Source organism: Micropterus salmoides, unplaced genomic scaffold (genome assembly GCF_014851395.1).
Source record: "Micropterus salmoides isolate LMB-PRFRI ecotype aquatic unplaced genomic scaffold, ASM1485139v1 Ms_hic_scaffold_13, whole genome shotgun sequence".
Classification (NCBI taxonomy): domain Eukaryota; kingdom Metazoa; phylum Chordata; class Actinopteri; order Centrarchiformes; family Centrarchidae; genus Micropterus; species Micropterus salmoides.
In genome coordinates, this window is record NW_024040374.1 from 10,942,453 (window position 1) to 10,969,786 (window position 27,334).

The 27,334-nt window shown below is 39.3% G+C and overlaps 1 protein-coding gene across 3 annotated transcripts in view; it reads left to right on the forward strand.

The window, feature by feature from the left end:
• LOC119900502 (cAMP-specific 3',5'-cyclic phosphodiesterase 4D-like) overlaps positions 1-27,334 on the forward strand; it is a 128,110-nt gene that overhangs the window by 53,959 nt on the left and 46,817 nt on the right. Inside the window, exon 1 of one of the 3 annotated variants that reach the window (XM_038715513.1) lies at positions 22,770-23,645. The exons of the other annotated variants lie outside the window; for them this stretch is intronic. Within the exon in view, the coding sequence (XP_038571441.1) occupies positions 23,569-23,645 (77 nt within the window). The 5' untranslated portion in view covers positions 22,770-23,568. Of the gene's footprint in view, positions 1-22,769; positions 23,646-27,334 lie in introns of those variants that run through there. 3 annotated transcript variants of the gene reach the window in all.

Consider the following 27,334-nt stretch of genomic DNA (forward strand, 5'->3'; position numbering starts at 1 on the left):
CACATGTCGCTTGTCAGCTGAGTGGAGCCTTAAGCTCACAAAGGGATATCCTGACTGCCGTGAAAAACCGAGGAGCAGCAATGTGGATTTGTGGTAAAAAATGAGACAGGTTAGGAAAGAGATAGATAAGAGGAAAGTCCAACCGCCCGAGTCGTTTATTAAAGCAACAGAACATCACATTTACAAGTTGTATAGCTTCACAGAAAAAAATCTTTTTACATGCTTAGCACTGTCTTCGTAGAACAGAACTGCTGACAGGCTGACAGACCATTATGACGGGGTGTTAATATTGGTGTCATTTCTTATTGCAGTAATATTCACATTTTGACTTGAGTATTATAACTTTTATAACACCTCTTTAACAAGGCAGGCTGACAAAGCTCACACGCTTATTGACAGGAACATTGTATTTTATTGTAGCATTTATAGTATAGGACCATAGACTGTTTGTTTAAGACAAACTTAACAATTGGAATGATGTGAATGTGCCAGCCAAGTCGCAATCTCCTGATTAGAAATCCAATTTAACTATTTTCATATTTACTCCAGGACACTTATTGCGATGCTAATTGCACTGAAATATGGTCTGTCTGATTACAATCTCTCCTGTGCCCTGCACCTGTCAGACTCTCAACCATATCAGAAGACATACTAACTAAAAAAAATCATTTGAAAGTTGTTAGATATGCATGCATTGTGTTTTCCTCAAAGCCTCTGACTATTGACTTTTGCCCCTTGGTGTTGGAAGCTGTGCTGCCACTGAGTATTTGCTGATGGAAACCAAAACGGTAACAGTTACTCAGTGTTTGCAGAACAGACTTTGTGCCATATGGGCTTCTTTCTTTGTTTGTTGCCTTTGTTCTGATCTTTTCTCTCAGCAGCAGGCTGAACTATAGGGTGAATATGCTTTTCCATCTTCAAATTCCCTAAGCTGTTTACGACTCCTAAAACCTTTTAGATGCCTTGTTTACTGATAATGGTATAATCAGTGGCATGGCAAAATTTAACATCATCTGAACATTTTCTTCTTCATTACTTTTGTTTGAGTTCAATATTTTTTTCACCTGAACAATTATCTTCAGCCCTGCAGTCTTTACCTACACAGGCTTTGTGGCTGCAGCCCCAGTTGCATGCAAGGTCACCAAGCCGAGGTAGAGCCATATCAGATGTTCTGTTTGAAAAACAATATAATGTTTGCCATTGAGGAGCACCCAGTTGCCTAGGAGATGCAGCAGACCCTGACAGACAGTTAGATCTGAAGCTGTGCGATGAATGATGTGATGGTTTAGTCTTTTTCTAGCTGATAGTCTCGACCGCGCATTCATCATCAGAGTCACCTCACCTTACCCAACGTTAGGGTCAGACAAACCAGTAGAAGAGCAAGACACATTGGCAGTCCTTGTTAGACAATAGTTAATTAAAATGTTAGGGAAGAATATAATATATTGTGCAATACACTACCATATATTTAGTATGGTAGCGTAATACACTATATTAGGTATGAACGTGTACAATGACCCAGTCAGTTTAATTTTGTCTTCTTTTTGCCTAGTATTGCTATGACTTTCATGACCTAAAGGCACTTGTTGAAACAGATTATTACTGCTTGACCTGAATATCACTGAGACAACAATGCTGACAAGCTCCCAACAAGGTTGCCATTTAATAAGGCATATGGACAGCCCTCGTATGTGACAGATGCATGTCGTGTTGTGGACGTGACGTGAGATGAGAAGTGCTGTACTCCAGGATTACAGCTCAGATGAGTCGCACATGGCTGATAGAAGTGACTGAGAATGTAATGATATTCATGAACAAGACTTAAGGACAAATATTACTGTAGTTATCCTCTAGTGTTTTTAACATTGTTCCTGTATTCCCGTCTATATAATTTTTGATTAACTGATTTAATAATTTAGTATAAGATGTCAAAAATAGTGTATAAATCACAATTTGCCAAAGCCCAAGGTGACATGTGCAAATGCTTGTCCAAAACCTAAATACATTTAATTTACAGTGATATAAAACATAGAAAAGAAACATGGCCCTGTACTGTATTTTAGAAAATTCACAAATTAATGTTTTTGTTTGATAAATAACATTAACCAGTTATCAGTTAGCAAAATTGTTGTTGAATCATTTTATGGTGATCCACTTATTGATTAATCGACTAATCGTTTCGGCAGTACACATGGTCAACCCTTTATGTACAGTACACATATATGTGTGTATTAAAGTGTCATCTTTGGTCTGCGGTTCCTTTTTTCCCATGCATGTTGTCTGCATGAACTCTTCTCCTTAATATAAAATAAAATATTAAATTTGTTTCCCTTGCTTTTTCAGTTTGCGCACAGCTGATTTAGCCTAAAACTCACATATAAAAGTGCTGCCAGACTCTTTTATGGTAGTAGCATAGTATGGTATAATGTCACCGGCTTTGTTTATTCTTGCCCTCACAGACCCTCAGAGAATGCTCTATCTTCATTATGAAAAATGCCAAGGCGGTAGAAGGGTTTTGTTTTCACTAAACATTCAGTGTTGTGTTTTTTGTTGGCATTTTATTATCTTAAGCATCAAAATTGCCTGTCAACATTGAACGCCAACTGCAAAATATGATGAATGAGTCATTTTGAGTCAACGGTAACCTTAAGCATCAACTGTACTAAATGAATGAATGACTAATCTTCAATTTAAATGTATTTAGCATGATCTGTATGCTCAACAAACATAACATTCACCTAAAAATAATAGTGCTGATCAAAGGTATAAAGGACAAAAAACCCAAAACGTTTTACTATTTTTTACTATCTAGGTCTTCTGTGAGGATTTTCTAATTTAACATTTAGATTCTGTTATTTCCACTCACACGTGCTATCAATTAGAGATCTAAAAACAAGGTTTAGTTGGTGCTCCAAAACCAGCCGTTAAAGCTTATGGAGCATTTGAACAAAGACACCGACAAATATAAAAGGGGTGTGTGTAGTCATTTGATCAGCAGGAACGTGCTGAAAGCCTGGTGAGAGTTTCTACAACATAGGATGCTGGCTGTGATCCCAGCTCTCGGTCTTTTCCGGAGGAAGTTGTCCAGAATGCCTCTTCATGTTCCTGGCTCTTCTTCCCCTAGGAGCTGGCTGGGACTCGATAGTTCCATCTGGACAAGCTTATCACCACTCTGTGCATCTCTCGTCACTCTGTAACCTTATCTTATCTGCTTACCCCTTTCACCTTTTCATGACATTTCAGGCATATAACAGGCATCCTGAGAAACTTATTGTAGTTTATTAGCAGATTCATTTTAATCTGCTGATAACACAGAACATAGTACACAAACAAATAAGTGCAGTAATCACAAACAGTGAATGAAACAACTAGTGCCTTTTCTTTAGAATCATTATGTGAAAACAATATACAGGTGCTGGTCATATAATTAGAATATCATCAAAAAGTTGATTTATTTCAGTAATTCTATTCAAAAAGTGAAACCTGTATAATGTATACATTCATTACACACAGACTGATATATTCAAGTGTTCATTCCTTTTAATTTTGATGATTATAACTGACAACTAATGAAAACCCCAAAATCAGGATCTCAGAAAATTTTAATATTGTGAATAGGTTCAATATTGAAGACACCTGGTGCCACACTCTAATCAGCTAATTAACTCAAAACACCTGCAAAGGCCTTTAAATGGTCTCTCAGTCTAGTTCTGTAAGCTACACAATCATGGGAAAGACTGCTGACTTGACAGCTGTCCAAAAGACGACCATTGACACCTTGCACAAGGAGGGCAAGACACAAAAGGTCATTGCTAAAGAATCTGGCTGTTCACAGAGCTCTGTGTCCAAGCACATTAATAGAGAGGCGAAGGGAAGGAAAAGATTTGGTAGAAAAAAGTGTACAAGCAATAGGGATAACCGCATCCTGGAGAGGATTGTGAAACAAAACCCATTCAAAAATGTGGGGGAGATTCACAAAGAGTGGACTGCAGCTGGAGTCAGTGCTTCAAGAACCACCACGCACAGACGTATGCAAGACATGTGTTTCAGCTGTCGCATTCCTTGTGTCAAGCCACTCTTGAAAAAGACACAGCGTCAGAAGCGTCTCACCTGGGCTAAAGACAAAAAGGACTGGACTGCTGCTGAGTGGTCCAAAATTATGTTCCCTGATGAAAGTAAATTTTGCATTTCCTTTGGAAATCAAGGTCCCAGAGTCTGGAGGAAGAGAGGAGAGGCACAGAATCCACGTTCCACGAGATTTAATCCTAACAACACAAAATTTTTGTTGTGCAATGAAAAGGCATTGACGATTCAAAGTTGTAGGCTACTAACAGTTTTCGTTGAAGGGTGTGTCTGTGTCGTGGCCAGTGTTGGGTAGCGTCTCTACAAGTAGCGCCGTTACTAGTTTAACTACATTTCCCAGTAGCTTGGTGGTAGCGTCACTATTTTCTGAGTCAAATAGCTTTTCAGTAACAAAGCTCTTTTATTGACCGAGTAGCGCGGTAGCTTCCACACACGCTACATTTTCCCAAGCATTTCTGAAGGATCAGTAAGTGACGCCACCGGTGACATCACGGTGACTTCACGTACCGATCCTTGGGCTGATGTCCAACTTTGCTGCAAGTGAATAAAGACACGTGCGACTAGTTATTGTAAAACCTCTTGTGAGAAGGATCAGGGTCCAGCCTGGACACCTCTTTCTCTAGTAAGGAGGAAACTTTGATATCTAGTGGCAGAAACTTGTTTCCATGAGATAAGAGATTTCTCTCTCTCTCTCTCTCTCTCTCTCTCTCTCTCTCTCTCTCTCTCTCTCTCTCTCTCTCTCTCTCTCTCTCTCTCTCTCGCTGCAATGATATGGCAGTAAGTAGGAGAGTTTCTGTGTGTCTGATTTAGCTCTCTCTCTCGCACACACACTGTTTGAAGCAGGTTTTTAGTCTTTCTTCTATTGCTACTCTGGAATGAAGTAAGTTCAATATAAACTAGGCCTATAGCCTACTGTGTGTGTGTGTGTGTGTGTGTGTGTGTGTGTGTGTGTGTGTGTCTATATATATATTTATAACTACAAAATATTAAAAAATTAAAAGTAGCTTAGATTTCCCTGTGGGGTAGCTTCTGTGTAGTGAAGCTTCATTTAATGTAGAATAGCTAATAGCTTAGCTCACTACATTTTCCAAGTAGCTTGCCTAACACCGGTCGTGGCATCAAAAATCAATGATACGCCATGAAACAGGAAGTTGTTTTAACTTCAATGCACATGCTCACATCTTTATCAGATCTTACATGTTTGATTAAGTCCTGCCTTCAAGACATCCATATGGAAATACTCACTCAATCATACAGCACCATCTACTGGCAACAGGAGGTAAACTTTGTATGAAAATCACACGGTAGCTTTGCTTTACCCTTGAGAAGCTGCAGAGCGGAAGTCTCTGTTCATGAGTCACTGTAACTTACATTGTATATTTGCAGCTAAAATGAGGCTTATTGTTGATCCTTTTCTCTCAGCTCTGCTCGCCTGCCATTCATTGGTCTTGTGCCGAGTATTGCTTGCCCGCCGACAATTGCATGCACGTAGCGGCTCCTCTTGGGTCTATTCCAGGAAGGCTACTGTTTAAAAACAGTAATATAATATATATTATTCTTTGTGGGGTTCAACAATGGTGATAAATTATTTGAACGTCCCTGTGTGCTCAAACTTGGACCAACACCGGCACAGCTGGTGCTCGGCCTCTCTTTGTCTTCTACCACACATACCCGCTACGCCCACACATGCACATTGACCCCCCCTTCCTTAAAGGTTCAATGTGTAAGATTTAGTGGCATCTAGTGGAGAGGGTTGTGAATTACAACCAACTTTCCAGTCTACTACTGCCCCCTAACCTTTCAAAGAGTGTAGGACAGCTATGGTGGCTGACACTGCACAAAAGGTGTCTCTTCTGAGACAGCAGAGAGTGGCTAGTCAAGAAATTAGGTTTCTTTAGGTTTATTTATTAAGAAATTCTGTTTATTTAAAGGGGCATTATGTAGTTTCCAGCGGCCACTAGCGATGCGATTCTAAGATTGCACCCAGGTGTGTGCTCGTACGCGTGCTCGCTTGAACTCATGAGCGAGCATAATCCGAAACACAACCCCTTTCATAGAGAAATACCACAATAAACGCAAAAACACCAGCATGCAGACTGCGGCTTTTCTCCAGACATGTTCAGGCAGAGGCAGATCAACACCTGCACTGTACCTTTCATTCAGCGCAGCAAGCTGCATATCGGCACAATATTCCCGAAAAAAGGTGACAGTGGCTATAGACAGACAGGGAGAACAGACAGAGCTGGAAACTCAGGTAAACTCCCACTGCAATGTTACAGTAATAGTTTTATCAACTGTAAGGTGAAGTAATCCATGCTCGTTACATTTACTGCATTTAGCCGACATGCTACATCATTAGCTCACCTGCTGCTTTTCAGTAACCATCTTTACTATCTGTGAAACTGTCACCAGATGCTGAGCAATGTCAGCCCAACTACATGTATTGGATGATAATGAAACAGTTAATGAGCTGGACTGGATATTATAATGAGATTGTGTCACACTTTATAACAGTTAGACCGCAGTAAGTAACTTTACTGTAACTAGTGATAGTGGATGGCTCTTCCTCTGTGTTGTTGTGACCGTTTTGTTGCAGTGTTTTATGTTATGTGGATCACGTTAGTTACAGCGACTGAGAGGTGGAGAAGCTGTGTACCTGAGTATTGGTAAAACGACAATAAACCTAAACTGAACGTTACAAAGAAAACAGCGGCAGGTCCGAGCTACTGTAGCGTTAGCTGGCTGCCCTGGCTGCATCACTATAGGCTAACGTTAGTAAACAAATTGCTCCACATTTGCTTTTTGCCGTTACATCCTTTCTTGCAGGCTAAATCAAGTGAAGTAATATCGAAAGCTATATATATATATATATATATATATATATATATATATTATAGATATAACTTTGCATCGGATAACATTAGCAATACTAATTAGCATTAGAAAAGGTTGTCCTGAGGTGCGATTGAACACTCAACCCTTGGGTTACAAGTCCTGCACTTTACCAAATGAGCAAACCAAATTACATGTTGATGTGAGTCAGTATTATGCCTTATATTCTCATCCACCATCTAATGGTTGAAAATATTGTTCCGATGCAAAACTTATTTGCCGACCCCTGCAGTATATTACTAATTCTTCTTCTTTGAACATATGTATTCAACATAGTGAAGTGTCTACACTGCCTGAATTCTACCAGAAGTAAAACAAGAACGTAGTGACGAAACACGCTCTGTAGCGCTGTTTCGTCTACTGTAGAAACATAACAATGCAACGTGGTGACGTCCATTGAAGGGGGGACCCGCAGTTATGTAGATATAAATGGTAGAATGATAGAAGTTCTAAAACGAATCAATGAGCCACTCTGTTGCATGGACATGAATGTTTCTTCTATGTGGTGAATGTGGGGACTATAGTTTATTTTGCATCAATTCTACATACGCCATTCTGCTGCTGTAAAAAACAAATTAAATTAAAGTAGTCCTCAACAAAGCACTATTAACTATATAGCTGTGATTTGTGTTTAAAGATTTAATCTTCAGTAGGAAATGAACAGGCTAAGGGCTGAGAGCCACAACAGGGTAGGGAAGTCTTGAGGGACTAACACAGTTTTGGTCTATTCATTGGATTTGTTGACAGTGACAAAGATATATAGTATTTCCAGATTTATTCCTTAACGGCTAAGTTCAGTATTATACTTTTTTTAAGGAGTAAGATCCTTTTTATTGCTCTCGTCAAAACCACCAGACTCCCTTGACAAAAGCTAATTGTACCTTGCATAACGCAGGTGTTGCTGGTCTACTGCTGCCTTGGCCGGTTATTCTGTTTGTGCTATTGTGTGACTTTGATGTGGGGGTGACTTTGGTTGTTTTAAAGGGTTAAAAACCCCAAACTCACATAATTACACAAACAAACTGACTTATGTTTTTTGTCAATGGGTCTGGTGGCATTGATGAGGGCGGTATTGCTTACACTGTTTGTGTGTATGTCTGTGTGTGTAGAACGTTTGTCCCTTTTGACAATAATGAGCAGAGTATAGTAGTTAGTGGCTCTAGCTGCTTCCCCTATGTCCCCATTGGCTTTCTGGGCCAAATAAATAAGTATTTAGTTTCATTACAATTATTACTAGTGATACTGTTGTTGTTGCTGCTGCCTGCCAAGCTTCAGAGTGATGATGCAATCATCTTTAGAGTGAGCATTCATTCCCTGAGTTGAGAAAGAACTCCCTACACCTTTCTTTATTACTTTTTGATGCAGGTTTCTAATTCCTAACCTGTTGTAGCTGGTTTACATGTTTGTTGATGTGGAGTGCACCGTGGCTCACATGCTATAACTGTCTTGTGGTCAGTGTGTTTAAATTGTCCTTGACTGCTTATAATGAGATTTGGGGATATGCCCTGTGACTTTAAAAAAAATATTCCTTTTACTGACTTCATCACATTGGATGATTGTGGCTATCTTAAAACTCATGACTGCAGTAGGCTAATTGTTGACTGTGGTTGCATAGGTTAATATTGATGAAACTACATATTTTGTGCACGTTGTTTACAGTCACAGTACCCTCCAGAGAGAGGCAGCATGAATAAGAACCTGAGGGTGGTAGCTCAAGGAAGACTTTTCAAAGCAGCAACAGGCCAACAGTTCAATCATTATTACGTGAACACCATGTAGTATTCTGTCCGTTATGTTTTCTTAGTTAAAGTCTGTTTTAGTGGACTGAAACTACTATTTGATTTAATATAGTCTATATTATAAGCTATTTTCTAAATTGCATGTATGTTGTGTTTTTACCATACATTAGCACTATAACTGGCCATTGCTATTCAATGTGGTTATGAAAGAAATATTTGATATTTGTCATTTTTCGCGGGTGCCGTTAAAGCAAGTGTTTGTGTGCATATGTGGTTGAAAGATAGAGAGGAGTTGGTGTGTTTGTGTTGCGACTTGCTGTTTTATAATGTAGTGTTCACAACTTTAAGGGCTGCCCTTTACTTAAATTGAGTCACAGCCTCTCACAATACTTGTATACATCCCTGCCTTTTAGAAACATGCTCGCTAATAAATGTTCAGATGCTCCGATTTTTAAAATGATACCACTAATGAAATTCTGTCCTGGAGGGAACATTCATAAGTAGTACTTTTGATAAATCTTCACAGTGAAAGGGCTGAATTTGGTGGCTGGGCTGAAAAATTACTTTTCTTTGTGTGAGCCACTGTAGAATGCTTGAATCAAGTAATTCTTCTGTACAAGTTACAATATGCCATTTTTTTCTCTTTGATAGATACTAATACTTTCAGTATTAGTTGTTCAGCCCTCCTTCCCTTTCAGTTTGTCAAGTTCACACGACAACACTTGTCAGTCACCTTGATGAACTATCATCAGTCATAAGGCTGCCTACACACAAAGTACTGTATTTAGTTTGATCTATACTTGCTGCTAAGTTGAGCATAGAATCAATGCAAAGTGCTGAACTCAGTGGTTATACTTTATCATGTAATTCATCTGTTTTGTATGAAAGTATGCATGTATCTTTAAAAATATCAATACATACCTTTAAAAATGTGATGAGTGAGTGTGCGGAGATGCATTCTCCATGTTTAAGCATTGTAGGCAGAGGTAATCTGTTAGGATGCACTTTGAAAGGCAGTAATCAAGGTTAATGTTCAAATAGTTTGAACATTGAAAATAGCAGAAGTGTAAAAATCATGGTGGCACTGCCATGAGACTCAACAACATTGCTCTTTTCTTAATGCTGGCAAATTGCCTAAAGCAGCTTAAAGTGCACCAAACACCGGCTGTGTCACTTAACACTGCATCATGTGATGGAAGTCTTTTTGGTGCCTCTAGCACACAGTCCTTACAGACAGAAGAAGTAGTCACCTTGAAATCCAAAAAGCTACAATAAAAATACGTAAGTCTTTTTTTGTTGGATCAGATAGAGTTTGGTCCTCGGAAATACTTTTTGGGTATGTCATCGTTACTGTGTTGAAATGTTCACTACTTCTAGATCCACTTCAAATCTCCTGTCACTTTCTGTGAAAGCGTGGGTCTTTGTAATCTCTTTCACCGCAGCACTGCAAAGCACCTGAAGAGTCATTCATTATGTAAGATTAGCTGCTGAAAAAACACACCATACACACACACTTTAGAAGGAAATCTCTTTTTTATTAAAAACATAGCCTTGAGAGAGATGTTTTCAATAGGAGCTGCGGCTGGCTTAGGAAGAGTGTGTAGATTAAATTAAATTGTATTTATGTAGTTAGGGTTGTTTCCATCCCTTTTTATTAAAATTCCTTGGTTGAGTATGTAAGAGGTAGTATGATGCAGTTACCCATGGATTCCACCGTGCACATCTGCATCACTTTCTGGCTGCATTACACCCCCCAGATCTGATCACAGCCATTCTAGTCTATTTTTGACTGAAGCCAAAATAAATAAAATAATAATAACAATAAAATACCAGGTGCAGAGTCATTATTGTATCAACAATAAAGACAATACATTTATTCATTTAGATGGCTCTTTTTATCCAAAGCGACTTACAATTGCTATATATGTCAGAGGTCGCACACCTCTGGAGCAACTAGGGGTTAAGTGTCTTGCTCAGGGACACATTGGTGGATGTGGATGTACTGCAGTGGGAATCAAACCTCGGTCACTCACACCAAAGGCATGTATCTTATCTACTGCACCATCACCACCCCCAATAATAACAGACAAAAAGAGAAATAAATTAACTATGTAGCCTACCAGGTAAGTGTGTAAGTTCTAGTGACATCTAGTGGCGAGGGTTGCAAATTGCACCCCCCTCCCCTACCCAAGCGAGCAGTATAGCTACGGTACCTGAGACAGGACACAGATGTCATCTATGAGATAAAATAGTAGTTTTAGTGTTGCAGACCACACTTTTTTGCAAGTAGTATAAAGTTTAAACTCGTATTGTTGTGAATCTTAAGTTTAAACTCGCTTTAGAATTTCCAACCAACAAACGCCCCCCAAAAGCAGCCCAGCCCCCCCCCCCCCCCCCCCAACAAATTCTGAGCGAGTCAGCGAAATCATGCAGGCTAAACGCTCGGCTTCTGAAACACTCCTTGTGGGGAATGAAGCTGTACAGAGGACAGAACAAAACCAGGTTGCAGACACGATGTTATAGAGCCATGCCTGGTGGAATTAAGGCGTTACAGATACTGGAGCTTAATGGATGAAATAGCTGTGTACTGTTAACTGCAAAGGTTTTCCGGGTATCTAAGTTTGTCTGTGTTTTAAAATTAATTTGTGTGTGTGCGTTTCAGGTCAACCAGCCAGCGTTGTGTGCTTGTGTGTGTTTGATCTGGTGTTGGTGTGGGAGGAGGAAGGGTATGTGACTCAGTCGAATAAATAGTTCCACATATCCCGGCATTAGTCACTTTAGGAAAAGGCATGAGAATCAGCTCCTCGTCTTTTCTCCCCATTGACTCATAATGGCAACGGTTTGATTGCACGCTGTCTACATTTTTTTGTGTTTTCAATTATTTTCTCTCTGTCAGCCAACCCCTCATTCAGTCATAGGTGTAGCAGATGATGTGGACTATTTCCAGGGTTACAGGTTCAAAACACTCTGGGGCCTATGCTGGAGATGGATATTGTATTTATCGTAGGCAAGGTGCCTTGGATTTGGCTGTGTGTTTGTGAGTGGACACCATCTGCTGGTCACATTTAGCAGCACTTCATAGAACAGCTGTGTTTATGTTACTGAGCAGTGACCCCCCCCCCCCAAATCCTCCTGAGTTAAATCGGTACTTTTGGCAGTCGGCCCCTCAGGCCCAAGAGCCCTTTAATTTTAATGCTTCATTAAAATGTATGCAGAGTGACAAAGAGACATAATGAAAAAGTAAATAATAAATGTTGGGCTCATTTTCTGATACACCATAAAAATGATAACGATCTGTAGATACTTAAGATACATATCTAAAAGGCAATAATTGTAGGTTTTAAGCATTAATCATCTTCCTCAGCCCACCACTCACATTGCTGTTAATAACAGTGATTTCACCTATAGGTAGTTCACAAGAGCCTAAACATTTGCTGTTCTAAACATTTGGTTGTGCAACTCTCATGTTACTATGATTGAACAAAGGAAAGAGCACTACCCACAGAAACTCAGACTTCGTCAAGATAAAACCTTAGCATAAAGACACTGTGGTCACACTGTTTGATTGACAGGTGATCTATGATAATTGCAGTGCATAGATGTCATGGCATTGAACATCTTAATAACAAAGAAGGCTAAAATCACATTTAAAAAAAAAAGATAAGCTTTCATAAAATAGTTTGAATGATGGATGATGCAGTTAATAAGATTTGAAATTCAGCGAATGATTTGCAGTTTTTTTATCTTGATGTATTTTCTGACATGGAGTTGTAAAACTGAGACAGAAATGTGTTGATTAAACCAGCTCTTATAAAAGCATATGTTCTTGGATCACAATTACAGTCAAAATATTCCAGTGCAAGGGTCATATTTGCTTTTGTCTGCTGCCGTCTTAAGCACATTAGTGATAAGCATCAGGATAAATATTCCTGAACCCTGACACAAAGCCAAACAATGGCAGCCTTTATGGTCTCTGAATCCCTAAAACTGTAGTGTGAACCTGTGTAGTTGATAGGAGCATATAGAACATGTACTGTAAGTTGCATAGTGTTACATAATATAAGGTCGGAGCAACGTGTATTTACAGCAAGATACTTATCAATGGAAATGTTTAGGTACAAGCAGATTTAGGACTTTGGTTTGTGTATTTTGGCATAAACTAATTCTCAAGGTTTGGTTTTGGGTATAGGAGGTTTGGGACACTGGTTATCTGTGTGTCAAAGATGAAACACTGCTTGATCTCTGTTTTTCCGTCACCCCTCAACCCCATTGGGAAACGTTATTCACTTGAGATACCACTAAAAGTTGAAGTGACATTTCCAGGGAATCTCTTATCTCTTATCTCAAGCAGCCTCGGCTTTTAGAGAGAAGGGGGCCCCACTGACCAGCATAATGAAAATCTATCCAGTCTGCAGCCTCTTGATGCAACACAGCTCTGACATGTGTCTACACAGGCAGAGCTATAACTATTGGTTAATGCTTGTGCAATGATGGGCAGAGGAAGGAAACAAATGTAAACTGGTGAGGTTGGCGGTTAAGAGTTTACTCTTGCTTGAGGGAAATGCTGGACACAGCTAGTTGTAGGATAAACTAACAACACTATAATTCAGGCCTGGCCATATTTAGGCAGGGCTCAGTACTATGTAAACAGATCTTACTGCTGAGGGGAGGGCTCACTCCTGCACTCGTGTCCGTGTCCATCAACAGTGCTTGCAGATAGCTCTGTTGAAAAAGGTTATGAAGATTCTCAAGCTGTAAGGCAACAGTGGATCTGAAGAATTAAGAGACTCCCACAAGAGTCTCAGCATGAAGTGCATCTTTACAAGACAGACCTGAGAGTTACGCTGCATCCTTGAAATGGACGACCTGGATTACCTTTCAGGACTGAGAGAGCTGCACAAGAGATCAGGCTTTGTTCAACCCTTACACAGCAGCATGAGTGAGGCCCTTTCGGGAAGCTCTGGGGAGGCTGGTTCCTTCCCACTCAGCAGCCCTCAGCCCATTCAGCTGAAACCGCAGTCAATGTCGGGCTCACCCTGTGGATCCCCAAGGATGTCCTCCTGTGACTCTCCTCGAAACTCCCCCCGCCATTCTCCTCTGCTATTCCGCAAGCTCCTCGTGAACCGCAGCATTGCCATGCAGAGGTGCTTCACCTTGGCACACACACACAGGTAGTGTTCATTATTAGAAGCCTTTTGTGGTCAGGAAAAGTTGTGGTCATTAAAATTAATTTTGACAGTTGAGATTCAGGGGTCATCTTCAGAGTCTTTTAGACACTGTGACCCTGCTGAACTTGCATTTGTTTCAGGGGCTAATAGGTAATGGGGTGTACAGAAGCTGCTATTCACGTCATCAAAATGTGTCATGGGTTTGCTTTGGCAAAAAATGCCCCATTGTCTCATGAGAAGGTAGCTGTGGGAAATCATGATTTTGTTGACGTCGGGACAAGTGCCATCTCAATGGACCTCATTGTTCATGTAATGAAAGAGAGTTTCTTGTTTGCTGCCTAAGGTGTTCAGCACTGTGTTCAGCAGGCCTGGCACAGGTCAAATAGTGAGGCAAGGCCTTTTTATTTATGAAGCATGTTTCATACACAGACGTAAATTCAAGGTGCTGAATCTGCCTCTGTGTATGTAGGAGAAAGGATCCTAGCAGCTGATGGACTGCCTGTCTCTGACCTGAGGTTTCTGTTTAGCAGACACAAGTTCAGAATCATTGGAGACACCTAACCACAGTAAACACAAGGCTGACGCTTAATGCTGTACCTTCATTTATTCACTTATTCCTCGTGACTGAAAACGGGCAGCATGTGTCTCATTTACGTCAGAACAGTTGATTACATTTTGTTTGGACAATGCCTAAATTGGTCTTTCATGTCTCAAATAACAGAAACGTTTAAAGATCTGCAGAACTCTAGTATGTATTGTGATGATTGGAGATTATTTGTCATTTCACAACAGAATGTTAAGTATAGACATGAGAGTGACTTTTTAAAGTAATTTTCATTTTTAAAATAGAAACTGACCAGTGAGAGAAAAAGCAGTGATGATGGGTAGTGACGTAGGAAGTATATTTTCCATGTACACAATCATGACCTGTAAGCCATTTGAGGAAACTCGAGGAAAGCTGCATCACCCTGCTGTAAAAATCCCAAATGTTTTCAGTCTTAAGTAAAAATAGTGTTTAGGGTCATGAAAGTTTACAAGTCTACAAGTGTAGACTGATGTTTATAAGCAACTGTTAAATTCAGTTATTTGTAGAAAATTATTTAATCAGTACATTTTGGTATTTTTTATATAATCACACAATGTTCTAGCAGACAGCATGGTATATTCATCTTAAGAGGACTTTAATACTGAGTATTAAAGTATAATTAACAACATTTCTCATAGCTATCTCAGTTTTTATATAATTATATAGTTTAAATTATATTAAGGCTTAAAGCAACCAGGCTTCATTCGTCTCACCTCAGCTCAACCTCTTTGTCCTTTATTGGATTAGCCACAGTTAGGCACTTCCATGGCAGCGATGGCCAGAGCCGCTGAAACCAGCGGCTTGGTCTGGACCTACAGTATCCAGGAAAAATAAATAAATGTTGTTGCCAAAATGTGAAATTTGTTATTATAGCGCCACCATTTAACTAAATTGCAGCAAATTCGACACTGTACACCGACAAGTGTGAAGTCGATCGGATGATCGGTTGTCAAAAAAGACAGAAAGACACAGACAGTGACACCTACTGTGATGTTTTGGCTATGTAGTGAGGCATCCGAAGATATTTTGTTGCTGCCAAACATAAGAACTGGGCTATTCCTGCAGTGATTGGTATTGGCATGAATTTCATATGTAGACTGTAGGATTAGCCACAAAAATGAAGCAGGCCACTGCAGGGAGTTCAACCCAATCTCAGTAAACTGAGTGTCCATCACCAATGCCTTTTGCTTTTTGTGTCTAAAATTTAGGAAAAATAAAACTTGCATTATATGGTTTGTGGTCAATGTAACTATTTGGAGAGACTGAGCTGTAGCCATAAAATGAGAAATAATTATAGTTTTTGTTTTATTTACAAAAAGAAAAAGAAAAAAAGAGTCCTTTTGTGGCATTGTGCCTTATGTTCATCTCAAAGTGTGATGACGAAGACACTGGGAAATGTTAGTTTATTTCCTGCGTCACGTAGTTTAAAATGAGAACCTTTCTTTTATATATATATATATACACACACACACACACACACACACACTTGCAGCTGTAAATGTCAGCTATTAAATGTTAAAAGGAGAAGATATTTTTCATGTGGCGGCAAACTGTTTGCAATAGTAGTGTTGGTGTTTTTCCTGTGATTTTAATTGTAACCCTCCTTATTGTCAGTTTCACATACATACTTTAGGTCATAATTTAGGTCTTTATGAACCTGTGAAAACCCTGGGAAATATTGCTATTATAAAATGATGTAGTATGGTATCTGCTTTAAAATTATTTTAGTTGCATGCATAGAGCCACAGAGACCAAACGCACCTTTGTTCCCTCTCCTTACTCTTCATTAATCAAGTTAATGCTTAAACCCGTTCAGCCAACATATTTCTCATTAAGAAAAGCTCCCTTGCGATTCTAACTCACAGCCAGTTTTCAGATAGAAGTAATTCAAGTTAACCAAATTTCACCAAGTGTGTCAAACAGTAAAATGAGGAGTGCAATAAAGAAAAGTGACTTTTAGGGTAATTTATTACAGCAAAAAAAGCAAGCAGCTTAACCATAAGTTTTGGTGGAAAGTAAAATTGAAATTACCAAAATATAATTACACTCTCAATAAATACAATTTTTTCTGAGAGGAGACCTCCTATGGAAACACCACCCCCCACCACCACCACATTAATGTTTGCCTGCTTGGTTTGTCTGTCTGTAACTGTATTGAAGAAGCAGCTTGCAAACATTATGTGTGTATTTACATCATTGTAACATTTCAGTGACGTCATCTATAACGTTATCGCCATCTGTGTATTGTTTAAACATGTCAGTGTTGTCAGGTGCTCTGATACACCATCCCCTCACCTCCGAAATGCACTCACTCTCACCTGTCAGTCCAAATCAATCCAGATTGAAGGGCATATGGTCAGCTTCACTTTATGATGACATGAAGTTGTTGTAGGCCTACTCTACAGTGTTTGTCACATTACTTGTGTCTCATGCTCTCTGTTTTAATAAGTATTGGTTTATTTGAATTATTCTGCTGATGGAGCCTTCTGTACTGACTGAACTGTTTTGATGTTCTGATACTGCAGGTGAAGTAAATAAAGCCATTTACTTCACCTGCTTTTAGCTGGAGTAGATAGACTAGTAGAGCACACAGAATCCAGAAGTGTTAGGGATTATTAAAGTTTTTATGTTTGCATATTTATCTAATTATATCAATACCTTAATTATTTTTTATTGTTGTTGTTGTCATTATTATTATATTAGTACTTTGGATGAAATTGTGGGTTTAATTTAGAGCCCAACAGACATGGGATTTTTAAGACCGATATGCCGATATATCTGTCAATGTTCTTTTTTCTCCCTTATTTTCAGGAACACATAACATAAACAAAAATTATCCCTAACATTTGTTATGTTATGAGACCTCAACAAGATAACTTAAGAAAATGCTGAACAAAAGTACAACAAAATATATTAAGTGTTTAAATAAACAAGAGTCAAATGTTTAAAACTAAAAAAAAAAGATTTAAAAATCCATTATAAACGGAAAGGAAATAGTGTATGTAGCCTATTGTGTGGGGCTGCAAAAATACTAATAATACTAATACTAATATACTACTAGTAGTACTAACAACAACAATAATAATACCACCATATATATTATTACTCGTGTCATTACAATTATTATATTACTGTACATTATAACGATAAATGGGCTTTCCTACATAGGCACTATATTTTTTGTCGTGCAGTAGATATTACCTTACACATGATCTGCCACAATGACTATTTTAAATGTAGCATATTCACATCTAGTTTATCCCTTTACCAGCACTCTTTTAATTCTTTCCAAAGCTACAAGAACATCAATGATACAGTGACCCAGAGGACACACTGCTGCTGACTGCATCTAATACTACATGACTGACTACATGACTAAATAACTTCGTATGGCTAGGAAACCGTGTTAGATACACGTTTATTTACATTTGCACTCTGGTTTAATAATGTAATATTTAATAATAATAACGTGGCTTGCAGATATGTTTACAATACGTTAAACGCTATAGTTTAATCACTCATTTACGTCAGTGCTCTTCCACTGATAAACATGCCATTAGTTAGCTTTTAGTTAGCTTTTAATTTAGTTATGCGCATCATTAGCTGCTGTAAGTGATGAACTAGTGAGAAACGATAGGGCCGTTGGCAAGAACTGCCACACTGTTTTAGAAATAGATCTACAATGAAGTCTGTCAACAGCATAGCCTGCACCACTCAACTAACATTACTGTAACATTAAACATACTGCTGGGACTCGGGAGGAAGCCGGGAGACAGCAATGAAAAATGGGAGGGTTAGCAAGTATAGTCATGAATGTTTTCAGGAGAGGAGAAATGATGGGGGATATTTTTATTTTTATTATTATTTAAATCAAGTATTCAATCTATCCATCGTCAACCGCTTATCCTGCGAACAGGGTCGCGGGGAGCTGGGGCCAGTCCCAGCTGCCATCCCTGGACAGGTCGCCAATCCATCGTAGGGCTTAAATCAGGTATTTAACGTAACAAATGACCAGCTCAACTGTAACACAGCCACTCTTCGTTCCTGTTTCTGCATGCTCCGATGCTCCTGGTCAGATGATTGTTTTGTTCTGTGGTGCTGCAGTGTTTTGAACATAGGACCTGCAGAGCGCCCTCTGGTGGGCAAACAATGCAACACTCATGACATGAGTGAAGGATCTGACTCAGTTTCTTTCTCCGTGTGTCATGAGTGGGTGTGGCCTATCTCTCTCTCCCTTGTAGATTAAGAGCTGATTGTAGAAACAGGACGCACCTGGGCCCAGTGCCTGAGTGTAGGCTATTTTTAACTGTGTCTGACTTTGAAATAACTAATTTAATTTATTTGGCTTGTTTTCGTTAAATAAATATATGTTGTTAAATGTTTACCATGATGTGTCTCCCTTTTGTTGTGGCTTCCTGAGCCAGGTCATAACAAATGTGGGCTCGTCTAAAAGTAAGTGCTGTAAAAACTTGTTTGGTGCATCAGGTTGCATGGTGCCACTGCACTGTTGATTAGTTATTTGGTGCAGCTGTGGGCTGATTTTGTGCTTAGTCTTGGGAGATGCATGTGTATTGGGTTTTCAGGAAGCCTTAGTGCCTGCCTGGTATAAGGTTTTTGTGTGCTGATCAGAGGGTAAGTGTAACTGTTGATACGCTTTGTACAGGCATTTCCCCAGGTATAAGTGGCGTTTCACCTTTTGGGTTGCGTCAGTTTGTTGTTTTCATAAAGTTGTGGTGATGTAATTAGTGTCAGCTGTTTTCCGACAAGCTGTCTCGGGGGCACATCCGGGTGATGTTATGGGGTGCCTGCATGCAGGTTGGTCCACAAATCCTCTGGTCTTTCGTGCATAAATACCCACCACAAGCCGCATGAAGACTAAGGGTGAGTATTAGTTTGTGTTAGGCAGTCAGGGGGAAATGTTCCTGTTGGGGGTTGTGCGTATCTGTAATTAACATTACTGTCTGGTTGGTAAGTTGTAGTTATGGCTTCTTTGATTTCGTTATTTGGTGTGCCTATGGTGGCATTCATCAGTGGCTGTAAGAAAGAGCAGTTAATGAAGATGGCGCACCATTACGGCAATATGGTATCAGGGAGTGGTCGTAAGGATGACATTAAAAATGTTATACTATCATCTCTGTTTGGGCAGGCTTCCTTCTCGGGAGTTTGATCCTGTTAGCTCTAGGTCAGGTAGTGTCGAAGTTATTTTGCCAAAATTTAATGAGCGTTACCCTGATACGTTTTTCATTTTGTGAAACGCATTGCGGAGGCAAGGTGCTGGTCAGATTCAGAAAAGGTGCTTTTGCTTCAGTGTGTCCTCATTGGAAGGGCGCAGGAGGCTTTTTCGGCCATTTGTAGTGAGGCTAATTTGGATGATGAGAGAATAAAATCGGCAGTGTTGAAATCATATGAGTTGGTGCCTAAGGCATATCGACAAAAGTTCCGAAATTGGTTCAAAGGTGATGAACAGACAAATTGTTGGCAATATTTGACACAGGACAGTAGGGAGGTGGCAGGAAATTAGGGTAAACGGATTATATACAGGGACATTGTTATTATATGGTCAGTGTCTAAAACCACTAGGCCACCAGAAAATCAAGAAAACTTAATTTATGGCGCACCTTTAATACATTTTAGTGTGGTTTAAACCTCTTTTATAAATACCTTATTAAATATTGCAAATGCAAAAAAAACATTTATATGTGCACAGCAAAACAGTTTGAGTTAGTGTTTCAGCTGAAATGTTTAAACAAATAAGAAAAAGAAAAAAATAAATGCACTTACCACATGAGAAACTAGTTATGCCACATTTACAAGATAAACATGTATGTCTATACAGCATCTTCCTTTTAGTCTGCAGTGTTCACGTAGTGCTTAGGGAAGTGGTTGTGGTGGCTTTGACAGTTGCCACACAACAAGTGTCCTATCAGAAGCTAAAATGTTTAAAACTTGTGCTAACAGCTACAAACACATGCTCTGTCCTCTCTGTTGTAAGCAATGTGGAAGTACAGAAGATGGTAACATTGAAGAAGTTGTCCTTGGCAGAAAAAACAACAGATATATTGAAGACCCACTGTTTTGATGACTCACTTACATAGTTGATTTTATCTAGAATGAGGTGCTAGTTCACACAGTAAACAAATCTATACCACTGTATTACTCGTACTAGTTTGCCATTTATACTTCCCCTCCATGATTTAATTACTCAGAAAATAGACTACAGAGGTATAAGATTATTTCCTGAGGTTTATGTACGTCATGGAAAGTGATAAAAAAAAATGTATAGAAAATGTTTGAATGAAAACTAAACTAAATGTTCCCTCTGGGGGATGAAAATTATTTACAACACCAAAATATTTTAAGGACATCTTTTTAACGTCTCTGTATTGGTGAGATCTCACTACAGTCTTCTGTAGGTTAAAACATTATTGGTCGGGATCTGTTGTCGTGTTACAGATAGAGGGTGTGCATGTCCGTGTGTATGTATGGCAGGGGTGTAATCTCACCTCTGAGTCAGTAGTCTATTCGCTAAAGCACTAGCCCATGTTTTAGTTTCAGAGGCACACCATATAATGTGTGAAAAGTTAATAAGTGTGGAGAAGTTGTGAAATTTATTTTCACACTCCTCTTCTTCTACAGTACCTTTTTCATTTAAGTAGTAGTTCCGTATATCTGTTTCAATGTTTGAAAAGTAGCAGGAATATCACACTGTGGATCAATCACAAGGTCATTCTGATTGACAGAAACCTAATTCAAATTAAAATAAGTCCTGTATTTTCATTGTGACAATTGATTAATTGTTTCAGCAAAAAGGGTGACATTGTCTGGAGGATTTTATGTTTTTTTTTCCTTATCTATCATTGCAAATTATATATCTTTTGGTTTTGGACTGTTGGTCGAACAAAAAAGACTAAATAGACTATAGCCATAGACTAAACAATTGATTAATCGGAACAAATAGTCTGCTGATTAATCTACAATGAAAATAATAATTATTTGCAGCTCTAATTTGCCACTACAGCTCAACAGATAAATATTGGTCTGTCATGCAGGCCTGGAATTAAGTAGTTTTTAGGGCAAAACTTATTGGGACATCATGGCTAAAATGTAGGAACCAATGCCAAAACCAATGGTGCAATAATTATAAGTTATAATTACATTGTTTGAAGACAAATCAGTCTACAGTAAACAATTAGGAAGATGTATGCGCAGCCGTAGACAGCAAGAACAACTTATTTTGACAGCAAGGTTTCTTTAGTTTACTTCTGTAATTTCAACATGGATTTGTTGTTCACAGTGTAACGTGGTAACCTGAAAAAGTAGAAACATTAGTTTATTTGCATGTAGTTTTAAATGACACTCCAGGGCATCCATGGCGCTGGCCATTTTGCGGTGATATAATTCCTGCTTTGACCATATAGCCTGTTTTTGAAAGTGTGAGATTGTGTTTGGTACTTTTGTGTAACTGCTGTGTGTCCTTACTGTCCCTGCGAGTGTCCAAAATTAGCACCTGCCACTCGCTGAATGCAAGTAAAAATCTACTTTGGCAAATAAAATTGAGGTAATTTGCAGGTTGCTGAAAAATGCCTACTTCACCACAAGCTAGAAGCTGATTGACCACCATTGCATCAACTCTGCACACTGGTGGTTTCAGCGTATGTAATTGGGTTGCAGTACTTTGACCCTTACTGTCACGCTTCATTATGGTTGCCAGAGAGGAGAATTTGGTGATAACTGCAAAATTTAAAGTGGAGTATCACAGAAAAGGGGGCGAGCAGAGATTGGCTTTTTTATGACATCATATCTTGTGCAGTTTTATGGCCAGTTGAAAAATATTTTGGCCAGTACATTTTTTCAGTTTACCAGCAATTGGCACATAGACCAAAAAGTTATTTTTGGACCCTGCCTTCACCCACCCAACCACCCCCCACCCCAGACCCTCCCTGCCTAGCACTAACTCTAACAATATCCCCCCTGTAATTACGTAGCTGCGGGGCAGCAGAAGGAGAGTGTCGTGTCAGGCGACCTGTTGATCTCACGTGTCAACGAAGGCTGAGCCAAGCCAGCTCTGCTAGACACAAAAACAGCCACGCAGTGGAGTCAGATCTGTCTTTGACAAGTTGGGACACACCAAAAACTTCCTTTGTAACTGTCAAAATGTGGGAATATTTTCAGTCAGAAAGGGTCAACATTTGCAATTGTGGTTTGAATATCTAAAAATATTGCTTAAAAGAGGATCAGCTTGTAACTTGATACCAAAACTTTTAACTTGAGCTCTTGCATATGCGTCTTGGCATTGGATATCCTGTACAAAACAGACTCCTTGACAGCTCATGAGGACATGGTGGGCTGTCCTCAGCTCCCACAGCAACCTCAAGGGACTCCACAAGCTCTCACACTGCTGAAGGAAGAGGTCAACCCGCGCTGACGCTACCCTGCAGTGTCATCTCTCTCAGCAAAACTAAACCCTTCCCCTTTCCTGCGAACAGAGTGAGTGACTTGCAGAGAAGTGGAGTAACATTTCAAATGTTTTCAGACTTCTCTCTTCTATCTTCTGCTGACAATTTGGAGCTCTGCTACTAAAGAGCCTTTCAGGGATGTAGTCAGTGCCACGGTTGGGATTAGTTTGGGTATTTACAACAACAACAAACCAGTGAGAGAGGAGAGACAACTGTGGAAACTTCTTCAATGCTCCTGAGTCTTTAGTTACAACAGCTCCCTTTCTACGTCTTCCTTCTGGAGAGTAATTGACTATCACACTCCAGCCAGCCCTGTTGAGGCTTGCCTGGGAGCTCAGTGGAAGAACTCAACATTCCTCAACGATATTTCATGCATGCTGAGGCACTGAGGAATAATCTGATTTGTCCTCCATCTGACTGCATCAGTTTTTTTTTTTTTGTTTCTCACCTCAAAACTTCCTGTGTTTTGGTTTCTCGCAGTACAAAACCTCTTGGAGTCAATCCAGAACCTCTCTGCGGTTCATGGGAGAAAAATAACAGACCGAGTTGTAATTCAAAATCTCCACAAGAGGCTTGGTTCAGATGTGCAGGTTATTTTCTTTACAGCCCAGAGTATCTCGTATGAGTCAGGAGCTCAAGGGACAATGAACAAAGACCTCCGACTTGCAAGAAAAGGGGCGTCGACTGGTTTCGGACATGGTCGGAGGCACTCGTGCTTGGGGTATGTTCCTAACCTATATATCCTGCATCTATTCTGCGCTCATATTCATGAGCGGGAGTGTTCATAACAAGCTACACATTTCGCTCACAGACATGGTGTGATACTTTGTACACTGATGATAGCTGTTACTGATTTTCCAGGTTTCTTTTTTATTCAGGAGTTACTTTTATGGTCTAATTTGAGTAGTCCAAACTGGCTTTTATTTGTTGAAAGACACCATCTTATACTGTACTTCCTTAACATGATATGCAAGAGTGAGGTGAGGAAGAGAGGCAGATGAATAATTGGATAGCCATCTTCCTGTTATCATGAAAACAGATAACACCTCAGCTGCAGCGTCATTCCCTAATACTACTACTTTTAATAATGTTTAAAAAAAATCTAGTTTTAGTCTAGAGGTGCACTGGCATTCCCAAAGATATCTATTGAGGCACATAAACCAATGTCTGCATACTCTGTGGTAGAAAAATAGACCAGAATGCAGTGGAGTAGCAGAACAGACTGAGTTTGCAGGAAAGATTTTGAGACTCTTGCTTCTACTTATTACTTACATTCTGGGGAAGTTAAGTAATAACTGACCCCATGTTCACATCATATGTGATGGATGTTACGGATGGGAAAGATTTATGACTAGCAAACATTTACGTCATTAGACAGCTCAGGGTGGGTTTGATTGCAGAGTTGGTCAGGTGTGGTTTAAAAATACTGTACATTGAAAATGTGGCTTTATATCCATGAAATATAGGCTTAATTACCTGGGATGAGAGAAAGAAGAGTTTGCTATTTACCAGTCGGAAACTGATAATTACACTAACTTTGTTTTGTCATGTAGCAGTAGCATGTATTCACTGTAGCAGATAAAGAAAATCCAGGTTAGGGTAAACCTGGTTTATCAGTGAGTTAATGAATTTGAATGTGTTCATCAGAGTCATGAAACCTATCAATAAAAGATCTGATGAAGAAATGTTCCCCATCTATGAACTGCAGAAAGGGTTATGTGGGTTCATACAGCACCGACCGTTGAGGCCAGTCTTGTGTGACTTGGTGTTTCTTGAGCTACTGGCATTTTACCCAACAGCTTCTGAGAGGAAGCAAGTTTTGTTTGTGGCAGGTTTCATTCATCAGACTTCCTGTTTTTGCAGAAAGTCTCCCAGAGACAATTTTTAGCATGATTACCGTGAGATAAATGTTGCTGACTGAACACACTGATGTTATTTGTATTAGTGCATATGCATCAATTTGTAAATAAGGCATTTTTCTCTGACACTGTGTGTATGTTTATGAGTGTGTGTTGTCAGTCTGCATGTTACACTGTTGTCAGTCTGTGAGGGTGTTGCTGATCTATAATGAGAGACGGACACTGTTACAGTGGTGACAAACACAAAGTTATTCTGTATGTCTGTTCATGTATGTCAAGTTTACATTTACATTTATTCATTTTAGCTGACGCTTTTATCCAAAGCGACTTACAGTTGCTAGGTCCAGAGGTCGCACGCCTCTGGAGCAACTAGGGGTTAAGTGTCTTGCTCCGGAACAGATTGGTGTCTCATAGTGGGTCTCTCACACCAAAGGCCTTATCCAGTACGCCCCAACAACACCCCAGTTATAGTTATATAAGTTATTAGCACATTCATGTTTTTTGTACATGTTCGCATTGTATATACTGTATGTGTGTATATGTGTTTTTATGTGTTCCAATGTGTTGTGTTTTGTGTGTTCTCTCTTGTGTGTTCATGCCTGTTCCTGTGCTCAGCCCTGCTAAGTACAGCCCCTAAATAAAATAATGAAAATGAACATAATAGGAAAACTTTAACCCCTTAATGCCAATTGTCGCAAATTCGCATCACACCTCTTCCTTTCAGACTGCAGCTGAGATAGCGTTTGTATTCCCCAAATGCCTGTTTGTGCATATTCGATACGTACCTGGGAACCTTTTGCAAGCACTGGTTTCTCTTATATGCCTGTTGTCGCTAATTTGCATCATGCCTACGTCATACCTGATTTTATATATTTTCTATGTTCTATAGACAAATTAACAATTTCCACTTAATTTAACATCAACCTGAAGGCAAATAAAACAGAAGTAATATTTTAAATTTCTTTATTGTAAATAAATTTAGGCATCAAGGGGTTAAAACATTTATCAGTGCTGTAGGTTGTAGTGTTTTGATTACCATGTAACAGTTACCTCAAATGACAAAGAAATGTCTTTGTTCTTGACATCTTTGCTTCACAGCTGCAAGCAGACTCTATTGTTTTAACTACCATCTTCTTTTGAATCTTGTCTGGACTGACACTAAAAACAGCAACCACCTGACCTTAGCCGCAGACCTTATGGTTTTTCTTGAAGTGTTAAATCATTATTTCTTTCAAGTTTAAAGGCTGATTTTTGCTCCTGAGTGGAAGTTGAAGAAACCAGACGGTTAATTGTGGTTTTAAACTATTCTTTATGGTCAGAACATGCCAAACCGTGGATCACTTAACAAATCTGATCAAAATCTTTTTTCAACAAATATGCATGAGTAAGAAGTCTTTTTTCAGTTCTTTTTCCTCAACAAAATAAATATGTTAGTAGAAAAAGTGCCTGTTTGTTCGTGATACAAATAATTAAATCAATAGTTTATTGAACATTTGCTATATTCTTATTGAGAAAAATTATATCAGGATTATTATCATTTTTGTTTTATTGCCCAGCCCTATGTTGCATTTAAAAGATGCTGTGTTGTGCAAAATTTCAGTGATCTTATCTGGCAAATACGTGGATAGACTGATCTGTTTATCTTGGATTTATGAATTTACTCAAGGGTCAAGGAAATTGGGGGAATTTGGAAATGTCACTTCGTCATGATTTGGCAAGTTGTCAGAATGACTTCCCTGAGAAAATAGCTCATGCTCTTGTTAACACATGACAGAAAACTGAAAAATTGCCAGAGCATTTACATACAATCAGATTGCCCCAATTTAGGCAGCCTGGTTAGTCCTATATTGGTCGCAGCTTATCATGCAGTGCATTCCCAGTAACATACTTGTTTCTGACCCAGTACAGCCACAGCTGAGTCTAAGCCGAACAGTAGTGATAAGGCGGGGGGCAACAATAATACAACAGACCCCCAAAATAAAACCCCTGTGCCTGAAATAGTTCCTCAGCCTCGCCAGCCTGACTGCACATAACACGTGAATGTGTTTCTCATGTACACAATCACACAAATACACACATGCACACACCCTGTCACAGCCACCCGTCCCAAAATCCATATTGATTGTTCCACCAGAGAACTGTTTTAGGTACTTTGAGGTCATGTTTTACCGGCATCAGCAGTGGAAAACCAGTGGAGGGAGGTTCAGGCTTGAGTCAGGTTTGCTCTTGACGTTGAGATGTGATGTGGAAGATGTTTGTTTGGGGTCTAATGCTAGAAAATGTGAGGTTTGTTGGCCAGAGGGTTCAATTTTAAATGTGGCACATTTCAGCTATCCTCTTCTGACCTTTTCAATACCACCTCGTCGGTGTGGGAAGTTTAAAAATCACACAAGAAAATATGAGCTGACCCTTTTAAAATTCTTGCAGTTTCTATTGTTTACTGTGTAAACAATATGTAAGTGCATTGCCCTCTTGCCTTGTGTCTGGGGTTGTGCTTAGAGTGTGATTGTTTTGCTCCTATGTTCAATTTTCAATTCAATTTTATTTATAT